This window comes from Lagenorhynchus albirostris, chromosome 7 (genome assembly GCF_949774975.1).
Source record: "Lagenorhynchus albirostris chromosome 7, mLagAlb1.1, whole genome shotgun sequence".
Lineage (NCBI taxonomy): Eukaryota > Metazoa > Chordata > Mammalia > Artiodactyla > Delphinidae > Lagenorhynchus > Lagenorhynchus albirostris.
This window is the reverse complement of record NC_083101.1, coordinates 100005681-100020650: the sequence shown is the minus strand read 5'-3', so window position 1 is coordinate 100020650 and position 14970 is coordinate 100005681. Positions and strand designations below refer to the sequence as shown.

At 38.6% G+C, this 14970-nt stretch overlaps 1 protein-coding gene across 1 annotated transcript in view; it reads left to right on the top strand.

Annotated features, from left to right (window-relative positions):
* The window catches only part of LOC132523866 (tumor necrosis factor receptor superfamily member 10B-like), a 48535-nt gene that overhangs the window by 30277 nt on the left and 3288 nt on the right, over positions 1 to 14970 (top strand). Inside the window, exon 8 of the mRNA XM_060155669.1 lies at positions 14582 to 14657. Coding sequence (XP_060011652.1) covers positions 14582 to 14657 — 76 coding nt within the window. The remainder of the gene's footprint in view (positions 1 to 14581; positions 14658 to 14970) is intronic.

Here is a 14970-nt window from a genome sequence, read left to right as displayed (position 1 = left end):
TCCTATAACCCTATTTAGCAACTGCTTCTCCCACTTCCCTCTGTTTTAGGCCTCTCCTTTATCACATGTGAAATATTTATACGGACAACGATCTCTTTCCATCTAGAGTGTTCTTTTTGGGGTTTTTTTCCTGCATTGACAGTTGACCCTTGAACAAAGCTGGGGATAGGGACACAGACCCTCCAAAATCCACATGTCTGTGGCTCTGCATCCTCAGGTTCAACCAACTGTGTATCATATAGTACTGTAGTGCATATATAGTGAAAAAAATCCACATGTACATGGACTTGTGCAGTTCAAACCCTTGTTGTTCAAGGGTCAACTATATACTGCATTCTTTTTAAAGAGAAAGTATAAAAGGAAGCAAACAAAAAAGACAAATAATCCCCCCATCCTGATTAATCACTTTTCACATTTTTTCACAGTAGTTAATACATATCCACAGTGAGAAAATTTAAACAGTATAGAAAGTTTCTCAGTGAGTCATGAAAGCCTCATCCTATAATCTTTCTCTAGCCACTTAGTTCTTTTTATTTCAGGTAACTATGAGGTATAATTTTCTCTGATTCTTTGCTGAAATTGTTATGCATGTCATCTATATACTATACCAATGAAACTGTTTAGTATGTTTTAATATCTGAGAGAGCAATACCTCTTACTTTTTCAAAATTTATTGTTTACCCAGATAAAATTTAGAATTATTTTATAAGATATCCTCCACACCTAAAAAAATTATTGAAATATTTTGTATTACCTTAAATTCATAAATTAATCTAGGAAGAATTAAGATCTTGTTAATATTCAATATTGCTCTTATCAAAGAAGATAACATTGAGAGATTAAACATAATGGTGGAGTAGAAAGACCCTGAGCTCACCTCCTCTCACAGGCACACCAAAATTATAACTATTTACAGAGGAACTATTGGTGAGAAATACCAGAATCTACCAGAAAATATCTTCTACAACTAATGATATAAAGAAGGAACCACAAGATGGCTGAGACATAGTACAGTAAAAACCCATATTGCCGGGTGATCAACCCACAATTGGGAGGCTAATTACATTTGCAGAGGTTCTGCCCAAGGAGCAAGGAATCTGAGCCCCACATCAGGCTCCCCAGCCCAGGAGTTCTGCACCAGGAAGACAAGCCCCTAGAACATTTGGCTTTAAGGCCAGTGGGGCTTACTTTCAGGAGACCCAGAGGTTTGTGGGATATAGGAACTGCATCTTAAAGGGTGCACATAAAATCTCACAAAGACTGGGACCCAGGGAAGAGCAGAAATTTGAAAGAAGTCTGGGTCAGACCTACCTGCTGATTTTGGAGAGTCCCGGGGAGGCAAGAGGCAACTGGATCTCATCCTGGGGACACTGACACTGCTGGTAGCAATTTGGGGGAGTTCATTCTACCACATGGACTCTGGTGCTGGCAAGCACCATTTTGGAATTCTCCCTCTAGCTTATTAGCCTTGGGATCCAGCCCTACCCCCACCCACCAGCCTATAGGCACCAGCACTTGGATGCCTCAGGCCAAGCATCTAGGCAAGCAGGGACACAGCCCCACCCACCAGCAGGCAGCCTGACTTAAGACCACCTGAGCCGACAGTTGCCCCTGGACGTCCTTGTCCACCAGTGGGTCCGGGACCCAGCCCTGCACACCAGTGTGCGGGCACTAGTCCCAGGAAATCATAGGGCCCTGCAGCCAGAGACCCAGCTCCACCCACCAGTGGGCAGACACCAGCCCCAGGATCTACTGCGCAGCAGCCCCAGGAACACTGCAGCCCCTCAGCTGCCTTGTCAGGACCCAACCAATACATCAGCAGGCTGGCATCAGCTCTGGGACCCCACTGGGCTCCAGCCATGCACAACAGCAGGCCAACTACAGGCCAAGGGGACACCTTGAGCCCCTCAGCCAGTGGCCCCAGGATCCAATCCCACCCACTAGTGGGCTGACACCAGCTTCGGGACACCCACAGCTCTGCATCCAGAGATCTCAGGATCTGGTTCTGCATACGGGTGACTGGCACTAGCCCTGATAACCCCTGAGGGGGACCACATCAACATACATTGTAATTAAAATAGCAAAAATTAAAGATAAAGAGCGAATATTAAACCACAAGGGAAAACAACAAGAAACATACAAGGGAACTCCCATAAGGCCATGAGCTGACTTTTCAGTAGAAATTGCAGGCCAGAGGGAGTGGCACAATATATTTAAACTGTTGAAAGGGGAAAACCGACAACCAAGTATACTCTAACTGGCAAGTCTCCCATTCATATTTGATGAACATATCAGAAGTTTTACAGACCTAATGAAGCTAAAAGAGTTCAGCACCACCAAGCCAGATTTACAAGAAATGTTAATGGGACTTCTCTCAGTGGAAAAGAAAAACCCACAACTAGAAACACAAAACTTACAAAAGTAAAAAGTTAATTGGTAAAGGAAAATACACAGTAAAGGTAGTAAATCAACCACATACAAAGGTAGTAGGAAGGTAAAAAACAGAAGTAGTAAAATTATCTATATACACAATAAGTAGTAATGAAATATAGAAAACAAAATGATATAAAATATGATGTCAAAAACAGAAATTGAGGCACAAGAGGAATAAAAAAGCAGGGTTTATAAAATTCTTTTGAAATTAAGAGATCAGCAAATTAATCACACAAATACATACAGATAGTTTGATTATATAAACCTCACAGTAACCAGAAATCAAAAATCTATATTACATACACACACAGAAGAGAAAGGAATACAAACATAACAATAAAGAGAGTCATCAGTCACAGGGAAGAGAACAAAAGAAGAAAAAAGGAAAACTAAAAAGAATTACCCCCCAAATCTGAAAACAATTAACAAAATGACAATAAGTACACACTTATCAATAACTACTTTAAATGAATAAAGACTAAACGCTCCAATCAAAAGACATAGAGTGGTTGAATGGCTACAAACCAAGATCCATATATATGCTACTTCCAAGAGACCCACTAGCTCTAAAGACACACATAGACTAAAAGTGAGGGGGATGGAAAAAAGTATTCCATGCAAATGGAAATAAAAAAAATCCAGGGTAGCAATACTTATATCAGGCAAAATAGACTTTAAAATGAAGACTGTAACAAGAGAGAAAGAAAGACATGACCTAATGATCAAGGGATCAATCCAAGAAGAAGATATAACAATAGTAAATATATATAGACTCAATATAGTAGCACCTAAATACATAAAGCAAATATGAACAGACATAAAGGGAGAAATTGACAGTAACACAAGAGTAGGGGATTTTAACACTCCACTTACATCAATGGACAAATCATCTGGACAGAAAATCAATAAGGAAACACCGGCCCTAAAAGACACATTAGACCAGACGTACTTAATTGACATATATAGAACATTCCATCCAAAAGCAGCAGAATATACATTGTGCTGTACAGAAGTGCTCATGGAACATTTCTCCAAGATGGATCATATACTAGGCTACAAAACAAACCCAATAAATTTAAGAAATTTGAAACCATATCAAGCATCTTTTCTGACCACAACGCTATAAGACTAGAAATCAACTAGTAGAAAAATAAACTGCAAAAAACACAAACATGTGGAGCCTAAACAGTATACTGCTAAGCAACCAATGGATCACTGAAGAAATCATAGGAGAATTTAAAAAATATCTGGAGACAAATGAAAATGAAAACACCATGATCCAAAAATCTATAGACACAGCAAAAGCAGTTCTAAAAGGGAAGTTTATAGTGATATAAGCTTACCTTAGGAACCAAAAAACATCTAAAGTAAACATCCTAACCTTACACCTAAAGGAACAAAAAAAAAAAAAAAAGAAGAAGAAATAAAATCCAAAATAAGTAGAAGGAAAAAACATCCTAAAGATCAGAGAATAAATAACTGCAATAGAGACTAAACAAAAAAATAGAAAAGATCAATGAAATTAAGAGCTGGTTCTTTGAAAAGAAAAAGAAAATTGAGAAACCTTTCACCAGACTAATCAAGAAAAAAAGTGAGTGGACCCAAGCCAATAAAAATCATAAGTAAAACAAAGAGAAGTTAAACCAACACCACAGAAATATAAAGGATCATAAGAGATTAATACAAACAACTAGATGCCGATAAATTGGACAACATAGAAGAAATGGAAAAATTCCTACAAATGTACAATCTCCAAAGACTGAACTAGGAAGAAATAGGAACAGACCAACTACCCATAATGAAATCAAATCAGTAATCAAAAAACTCCACAAAAACAAAAGTCCAGGACCTGATGGCTTCAAAGGGGAATTCTACCAAACGTTTAGAGAAGAGTTAACACCTATCCTTCTCAAACCATTCCAACTAATTGCAGAGAAAGGAATGCTTCCAAACTCATTCTATAAGGCCAACATCACCCTGATACTAAAAGCTGACAAAGCTATCACAAAAAAGGAAATTATGGTCCAATGTCACTGATGAACATAGATGGAAAAATCCTCAACAAAATATTAGCAAATTGAATCCAACAATACAGTAAAAGATATATACACCATGATAAATTGGCATTTATCCCAGGGATGTAAGGATTTTTCAACATCTGCAAATCAATCAATATGATACACCACATTAACAAACTGAAGAATAAAAACCACATGATCACCTCAATAGATGCAGAAGAACATTGTGACAAAATTCAAAATCCATTTATAATTAAAAAGTGGGCATAGAGGGGACACACCTCAACATAATAAAGGCCATATATGACAAACCCACAGCTAACAACATACCCAATGGTGAAAAGCTGAAAGCATTTCCTCTAAGATCAGGAACAAGACAAGGATGCCCATTGTCACCATTTTTATTTAACATTGTGTTGGAAGTCCTAGCCACAGCAAACAGACAAGAAGAAATACATATAAAAGGCATCCAAATTGAAAGGGAAGAAGTAAAACTGTTACTGTTTGCAAATAACATAATAATATACATAGAAAATCCTAAAGACACTCCTAGAAAACTGCTAGAGCTAGTCAATGAATTTGGTAAAGTTGCAGGACACAAAATTAATATACTGAAATCTGTTGCATTTCTATACACTAACAACAAACTATCAAAAAAGAGAAATTAAGGAAACAATTCCATTTACCATTGCATCAAAAAGAATAAAATATCTAGGAATAAACCTACCTAAGGAGGTTAAAGACCTGTACTAGGAAAACTATAAGACACTGATGAGAGAAACTGAAGATGACACAAACAAATGGAAAGATACACTGTGTTCATGAATTGGAAGAATTAATATGGTTAAAATGACCACGCTATCCAAGGCAATCTACAGATTCAATGTAATCCCTATCAAAATACCAATGGCATTTTTCATTGAAATAGAACAAATAATCTTAAAATTTGTGTGGAAACACAAAAGACTTGGAATAGCCAAGACAGTCTTGAGAAAGAACAAAGTTGAAGGTATTATATTCCTTGATTTCATACTATACTACAAAGCTACAAAAACAGTCACACAGACATACTATACTACAAAGCTACAAAAATAGAATAGAGGGCTTCCCTGGTGGCGCAGTGGTTGAGAGTCCGCCTGCCGATGCAGGGGACACGGGTTTGTGCCCCGGTCTGGGAAGATACCACATGCTGCGGAGCGGCTGGGCCCGTGAGCCATGGCCTCTGAGCCTGCATGTCCAGAGCCTGTGCTCCACAATGGGAGAGGCCACAACAGTGAGGGGCCTGCGTACCGCAAAAAAAAAAAAAAAAAAAAAAAAAAAAGAAAGAAACCCATGCACTTAGGGTCAAGTAGTCTATGACAAAGGAGGCAAGAATATACAATGTAGAAAAGACATTCTCTTCAGTAACTGACGCTGGAAAAACTGGACAGCTACATCTAAAAGAATGAAATTAGAACATTTTCACACACCATATACAAAAATAAACTCAAAATGGATTAACAACCTAAATGTAAGACGAGAAACCATAAAACACCTAGAAGAAAACATAGGCAGAACACTCTCTGACATAAATCATGACAATATTTTTTTGGATCTGTTGCCTAAGGCAAAGGAAACAAAAGCAAAAATGAACAGATAGACCTAATTAAACTTAAAAGCTTTTGCACAGCAAAGGAAACCATTGACAAAACAAAAAGACACCCTACTGAATAGAAGAAAATATTTGCAAATGATATGACCAATAAGGGGTTAATATCCAACATATATAAATAGCTCATGCAACTCAATATCAAAAACAACAACAACCAGACAACTCAATTAAAAAACAGGCAGAAAACCCAAATAGACATTTTTCCAAAGAGGAAATGCAGATGGCCAACAGGTACCTGAAAAGATGCTCGACATCACTAATCATCAGAGAAATGCAAATCAAAACCACAATGAGATATCACTTCACACCTTTCAGAATGGCTAGCATCAAAAAGACCATAAATAACAAGTTTTGGCAAGGAAGTGGAGAAAAAAGAAGCCTCATACAGTGTTGGTGGGAATGTAAATTGGTGCAGCCACTGTGGAAAACAGTATGGAGGTTCCTCGAAAAACTGAAAATAGAACTACCATGTGATCCAGCAATTTCACTACTGGGTAAATATTTTATTAAAAGTGAAAACACTAATTCTAATGTTCACAGCAGCATTATTTACAATAGCCAAGATATGGAAACAACCTAAGTGTGCATCAACAGATGAATGGAGAGGCAGAGTCAAGATGGCGGCTTGGGAAGATATAGAATTCATGTCTCCCCACAACTAGGGTGCCTGCTGGACTCTAGTGGGGGACCTTGATGCCCACGGAGAAAGGAGGAACCCCCAAGCAAACCAGTAGGACATGCGGGGCCTGAGTGGGGAGGAGAAGTGAAGGCTGGACAGGACCAGCACCCCTGAGGGGTGACTGAGAGGGAGGGGTTCCCCATGTTTGGAGGGACCCTCAGGGGCTTGGATCAGGGGGTAGCACACTGAGAGTTTCCCCTGCCCAATCGGCTGGGGAAGTCTGCCTGGCTCTTGGGCCAGGTCCTATCCCCTCAGAGGCCCCCTCCAGGCTGCATTGGTCCTGGGAGCATAGGAAGGAGGCCAGGGGGGAGAACAGGAGAGGCAGGCAGGAGGAGCCCTCCAGGACCAGAGGAGCTGGAAAGGAGCAGAGAATGTTTGCCCCACCTACTCAGGTCTGGGAAGCCTGCTGGGCTTCTAGGTTGGGCCCCCACCCTCTGAGACCAGAGACCTGGGCCCCTTTTCAGGCTTGAGCCTAAGCCCTACCCTTCACACACCTCAGGGTGTGTTCCAGCCCTGTGAGCCCTAACCATAGGCCCCACCCAGTGCCCAAACCCCGCCACTGCTTAAACCCTGATGTCCACAGCCAAGGCCTTTTCCACCTTTTATTTTTTCTTTTCCTCTTTTTTAATACTGTGGTCCTGTTTTACCTTCCAGTTGTTGTTTCATTTATATTTTTATTTTTATATACTTTCTAACATATTTGTTAGTTTCTGAGTTTAATTTTATTTTTTACTGTTTATTATTGTTCTCCTTTTTTTTTTTTTTTCTTGAAACCCTCTGCATCTTGTGGGATCTTGGTTCACGAGCCAGGGGTCAGGCCAAAGCTCCCGTGGTGGGAACTCTGAGTCTAAAACACTGGACTAACAGAGAACCTCAGACGCCAGGGAATATTCATCAGAGTGAGGTCTCATGGAGGTCCTCATCTCGGCACCAAGACCCAGCTGTACCCAACAGCCTACAAACTCCAGTGGTGGAAGCCTCAGGTCAAACAAGTAGTTAGACAATCCCACCAATCAAAATAATAATAATAAGATGGCAAAAAAATAGGTCACAGATGAAGGAGCAAGGTAAAAACCTATAAGACCAAATAAATGAAGAGGAAATAGACAATCTACCTGAAAAAGAATTCAGAGTAATGTTAGTAAACATGATCCAGAATCTCAGAAATAGAATGGAGGCACGGATTGTGAAAATACAAGATATGTTTAGCAAAGATCTAGAATAACTAAAGAATAAACAAACAAGAGATGAATAACACAATAACTGAAATGAAAAATACACTAGAAGGAATCAATAACAGAATAACTGAGGCAGAAGAACAAATAAGTGAGCTGGAAGACAATATGGTGGAAATAACTCTGAGAAGCAGAATAAAGAAAAAAGAATTGAAGACAATCTCAGAGACCTATGGGACAACACTAAATGCACCAACATTCGAATTAGAGCAGTCCCAGAAGAAGAAGAGAAAAAGAAAGGGTCTGAGAAAATATTTGAAGAGATTATAGTGGAAAACTTCCCTAACATGGGAAAGGAAAGAGTCATGCAAGTCCAGGAAACACAGAGAGTCCCATATAGGATAAACCCTAGGAAAAACACACCAAGACACATATTAATCAAACTAACAAAAATTAAATTCAAAGAAAAAATATTAAAAGCAGCAAGGGGAAAACAAAAAATAACATACAAGGGAATCCCCATAAGGTTATCAGCTGATTTTTCATCAGAAACTCTACAGGCCAGAAGGGAGTGGCAGGATATACGTAAAGTGTTGAAAGAGAAAAACCTACAACCAAGATTACCCAGCAAGGATTTCATTCAGATTCAACAGAGAAATCAAAACATTTTCAAACAAGCAAAAGCTAAGAGAATTCAGCACCACCAAACCAGCTTTACAACAAATACTAAAGAAACTTTTCTAGGCAGGAAACACAAGAGAAGAAAAAGACCCACAAAAACAAACCCAAAACAATTAAGAAAATGGTAATAGGAACGTACATATCACTAATAACCTTGAATGTAAATGCATTAAATGCCCCAACCAAAAGACACAGACTGGCTGAATGGATACAAAAACAAGGCCTATATATATGCTATCTACAAGAGACCCACTTCAGACTTAGGGACACATACAGACTGAAAATGAAGGCATGGAAAAAGATATTCCATACAAATGGAAATCAAAAGAAAGCTGGAGTAGCAATATTCGTATCAGATAAAATAGACCTTAAACTAAAGACTGTTACAGGAGATAAGGACACTACATAATGTTCAAGGGATCAATCCAAGAAGATATACCAATTATAAAAGTTTATGCACCCAACATAGGAGCACCTCAATACATAAGGCAAATGCTAACAACCATGAAAGGGGAAATAGAAAGTAACACAATAATACTAAGGGACTTTAACACCCCACTTATACCAATGGACAGATCATCCAAACAGAAAACAAATAAGGAAACACAGCTTTAAATGACACTATAGACCAGATAGATTTAATTGATATTTATAGAACATTCCACCCAAAAGTGGCAGAATACACTTTCTTCTCAATTGCACATGGAACATTCTCTCCAGGATAGATCACATCTTGGGTCACAAATCAAGCCTCAGTAAATTTAAGAAAATTGAAATCATATCAAGCATCTTTTCTGACCACAACGCTATGAGATTGGAAATCAATTACATGGAAAAAAAAACTGTAAAAAACACAAATACATGGAGGTTAAACAGTGCACTACTAAATAACCAAGAGATCACTGAAGAAATCAAAGAAGAAATTTTAAAAAATACATAGAAACAAATGACAATGAAAACATGATAAGCCAAAACATATGGGATGCAGGAAAAGCAGATCTAAGTGGGAAGTTTATAGCAATTCAATCTCACCTCAAGAAAGAAGAAAAATCTCAAATAAACAATCTAACCCTACACCTAAAGCAACTAGGCAAAGAAGAACAAAGAAACCCCAGAGTCACTAGAAGGAAAGAAATCATAAAGATCAGAGCAGAAATAAATGAACTAGAAATGAAGAAAACAATAGCAAAGATCAATAAAACTAAAAGTGAGTTCTTTGAGAAGATAAACAAAATTGATAAACCCTTAGCCAGACTCATCAAGGAAGAAGGGAGAGTACGCAAATCAATAAAATTAGAAATGAAAAAGGAGAAATCACAACTGACACCACAAAAAAATAAAAGATTATAAGAGACTACTACAAACAACTATATGCCAATAAAATGGACAACCACGAAGAAATGGACACATTCTTGGAAAGGTACATTTTTCCAAGACTGAACTGGGAGGAATTAGAAAATATAAACAGACTTATCACAAGTAATGAAATTGAAACCATAATTAAAAATCTTCCAACAAATAAATGTCCAGGACCAGAGGGCTTCACAGGTGAATTCTATCAAACATTTAGAGAAGAGCTAACACCTATCCTTCTCAAATCCAAAAAACTGCAGAGGGAGGAACACTCTCAAATTCATTCTACGAAGCCACCATCACCCTGATACCAAAACCAGAAAAAGATATCACAAACATAGAAAATTATAGACCAATATCACTGATGAACATAGATGCAAAAATAACATAAACCACAGCAAAGAGAATCCAACAACACATTGAAAGGATCATACACCATGACAACTGGGATTTATCCCAGGAATGCAAGGATTCTTCAATATACGCAATCAATGTGATACGCCATATTAACAAATTGAAGAATAAAAACCATATGATCATCTCAATAGATGCAGAAAAAGCTTTTGACAAAATTCAACACCAATTTATGAAAAAAGCTCTCCAGAAAATGGGCATAGAGGGAACCTACCTCAACACAATAAAGACCATATATGACAAACCCATAGCAAACATCATACTCAATGGTGAAAAACTGAAAGCATTTCCACTAAGATCAGGAACAAGACAAGGTTGCCCACTCTCACCATTCTTATTCAACATAGTTTTGGAAGTCACAGCCACAGCAATCAGAGAAGAAAAAGAAATAAAAGGAAGCCGAATTGGCAAAGAAGAAATAAAACTGTTACTGTTTGCAGATGACGATACTATATATAGAAAATCCTAAAGATGCCACCAGAAAACTACTAGAGCTAATCAATGAATTTGGTATTGTTGCAAGATACAAAATTAATGCACAGAAATCTCTGGCATTCCTATACACTAACAATGAAAAATCAGAAAGAGAAATTAAGGAAACAATCCCATTTACCATCATAACAAAAAGAATAAAAAACCTAGGAATAAACCTACCTAAGGAGGTGAAAGACTTGTACTCAGAAAACTATAAAACACTGATGAAAGAAATCAAAGATGACATAAACAGATGGAGAAATATACCACATTCTTGGATTGGAAGAATCGATATTGTGAAAATGACTATACTACCCAAAGCAATCTACAGATTCAATGCAATCCCTATCAAATTACCAATGGCATTTTTCACATAATTGGAACAAATAATTTTACAATTCATATGGAAACATAAAAGACACCAAATAGCTAAAGCAATCTTGAGAAAGAAAAATGAAGCTGGAGGAATCAGGCTCCCTGACTTCCAACTACACTACAAAGCTACAGTAATCAAGACAGTATGGTACTGGCACAAAAACAAAAAGAGAAATATAGATCAATGGTACAGGATAGAAAGCTCAGAGATAAACCCACACACATATAGTCACCTAATTTACAACAAAGGAGGCAAGAACATACAATGGAGAAAAGACAGCCTCTTCAATAAGTGGTTCTGGGAAAACTGGACAGCTACCTGTAAAAGATTGAAATTAGAACACTACCTAACACCATACACAAAAACAAACTCCAAATGAATTAAAGACCTCAATGTAAGGCGAGACACTATAAAACTCTTAGAAGAAAACATAGGGAAAACACTCTTTGACATAAACCACAGCAAAATCATTTTTGACCCACCCTCTAGAGTAATGAAAACAAAAACAAAAATAAACGAATGGGACCTAATTAAACTTAAACTCTTGCACAGCAAAGGAAACCATAAACAAGACGAAAAGACAACCCTCAGTTCTCACTATGGAGAACAGTACGGAGGTTCCTTAAAAAACTAAAAACAGAACTACTACATGACCCAGCAATCTCACTGCTGGGCACATACCCTGAGAAAACCATAATTCAAAAAGAATCATGTACCACAATGTTCATTGCAGCACTACTTACAATAGCCAGGACATGGAAGCAACCTAAATGTCCATCGACAGATGAATGGATAAAGAAGATGTGGTACATATATACAATGGAATATTACTCAGCCATAAAAAGAAATGAAATTGAGTTATTTGTAGTGAGGTGGATGGATCTAGAGTCTGTCATACAGAGTGAAGTAAGTCAGAAAGAGAAAAACAAATACCGTATGCTAACGTATATATATGGAATCTAAAAAAAACAAAATGGTACTGATGAACATAGTGACAGGGCAGGAATAAAGACGCAGACATAGAGGAGGGACTTGAGGACACCGCGGGGAGGGGGAAGCTGGGGCGAAGCGAAAGTAGCATCAACATATATACACTACCAAAAGTAAAATAGATACCGAGTGGGAAGCAGCAGCATAGCACAGGGACATCAGCTAGGTGCTTTGCAATGACTTAGAGGGGTTGGATAGGGATGGTGGGAGGGAGGCTCAAGAGGGAGGGGATATGGGGATATATGTATGCATATGGCTGATTCACTTTGTTGTACAACAGAACCTAACACAGTATTGTGAAGCAATTATATTCCAATAAAGATGTATTTAAAAAAAAAGAAAATGTGGTATATACATACAATGGAATATTGTTCAACCTTAAAAAATAAGGAAATCCCGCAATATGCTACAACATGGATGTGCCTTGAGGACATTATGCTAAGTGAAATAGGCCAGTCACAAAAGGACAAATACTGCATGATTTCACTTATATGAGATATCCAAAATAGTCATACTCACAGAAGCAAGAAATAGAATGATGCTTGCCAGGGGCTAGGGAGAGGGGCAAATGGGTAGTTGCTAATCGACTTGTATAAAATTTCAGTTGTGCAAGATGGATGAATTCTAGAGATCTGCATTACCACAATGTGCCTATAGATAATAATAAATGTATTGTACTCTTAAAAATCTGTTAAGAGGGTAGATCTCATGTTAAGTGTTCTTACCACAATAAATACAAAAAAGAAAGAAAAAAACCCAGATTAATGGATACGAAGATGTGAGATATACATGTATACACACACACACACACACACACACACACACACACACACACACACAATGGAATACTACTCAGCCGTAAAAAAGAATGAAATTTTGCCATTTGCAGCGACATGGATGGACCTGGAGGGTATTATGCTTAATGAAATAAGTCAGACAGAGAAAGACAAATACTGTATGTTATCACCTAATGTGGCATTTAAGAAATAAAAAAACAAATGAATATAACAAGAAAGAAGCAGACTCACAGATATAGAGAACAAATTAGTGGTTACCAGGGGGAAAGGGAAGGTGGGAGGCCAAAATAGGGGTAGGGGATTAAGAGGTACAAATTATTATATACAAAACAAATATCTACAAAAATAGATTGTACAGCACAGGGAATATAGCCAATATTTTATAATCACTTTAAATGGAGTATAATCTCTAAAAATTCTGAATCTGCATTGTACACCTGATACTAATATAATATTGTAAATCAACTATAACTCAATGAAAAAATATATGAATGAAAAAAGGAGATAGCATTTCAAGTCAAGGGTTTTTATTATGACTCAATAAGATTTGAGTTCTTCAGATAAGTTATGACTATTTCTTGTCAAAGCTGTTTCTTTATTACTCTTAATGGTTGGATCCTCTTATAATCTCATTTTCTAATATGTTGTTTCTGCTATGTTTTTAACATTCATCAAGACATGCACTCATTTTTAAGTACTGTAGCTTAAACCTTAGGTTTTTAAAATGTACAGCCATATTAAAATCATAATTATTTTTTCTGCCCCCTTCCCCTAGTCTTGCCTCATTTTTGCTTCACATCTTGCTTGCTGCATAGTCCAGAACTTATGTTCAAAGATGCTTAGAGAAGGCAGATATTTTGGTCCTGATTTGATTCCACTGGGAATGCCTCCAACATTTCACCATTAGGAATGATGCTGACTCTTGTGTTCATATAGAAAATTTTATCATTGTGGATGCAGCCTCCTATTTTTAGGTATTTTTACAAAGTCAGAGTTCATGTTTACTTCTACCAAATGCCTTTCCAGTCTCCATGGAGGCTATCAGATGCTTTCATTCCCTTATTTAGGCTATTGATATGGTACATTATTGCTGATCAAAGCACCTTCATGTACATGGAATAGACACTTACTTTAGATTTTCCAAAATGCCCTTGTAAATACTCTTCATTTGAGTCACAAGAAGGCTGGGATGGAGTGCTTGTCTCCTGACGAGGCGGGTGGGAAAGGACTAGAAGGGCAGAAGGGACTGTGTGGGTGCTGGGAATGTTCTGTGTCTTGATTGGGTGATGGCTACTCAGCTGTATACAGTTGTCAAAACTGGAGCAGATACTTAAGAAGTGAGCATTACTGCAGGGAACATGTCCCTCCATGAGTACATGAGCCTGTGAACTGCTCAGGGTGAGAGGTTCCTCTCCATCTCCACAGAGACCCGGGAGGGAAGGTGGCTGCCCATGTCACGCAGCGGGCTGGTTGCCGGGCTCAGTTCTGGAACCCAGGACCCCTGATTAAGACCAAGGCTGTTCTCCACTGTGTTTTACAGGAACCAACAGAAGACGAAGCATCTCACACGAGAAGAAGGCTGCTGGTTCCAGCAAACGGTGCAGACCCCACTGAAAGTGAGTGCTTTCCCGGGCACTGGGGCAGGAGTGGAGGGAGGAGGGACAGTGCCCTAACTGCCGTCCCCATAGCTGTTAGGGCAACTCAGAGCAGGGATGGCTTGTCATTGGACCTTCGGGACTCTAATTCCCTCTCTGCCCCCTCTTCTTCTCCCCACCCTGCACCCATCTGTCCCCTAACAGTGTCCCCTAACACCTCCCTGTCCTTCCCTGCCCCCCATCCTCCCTCCTCCCCTGTTGCTCAGGGCCAGGTTGGCCCACCCACCCTGAGGCATCTAAGGGGCTGTGCCGTCCAGCAGGGCACCCAGGGGCC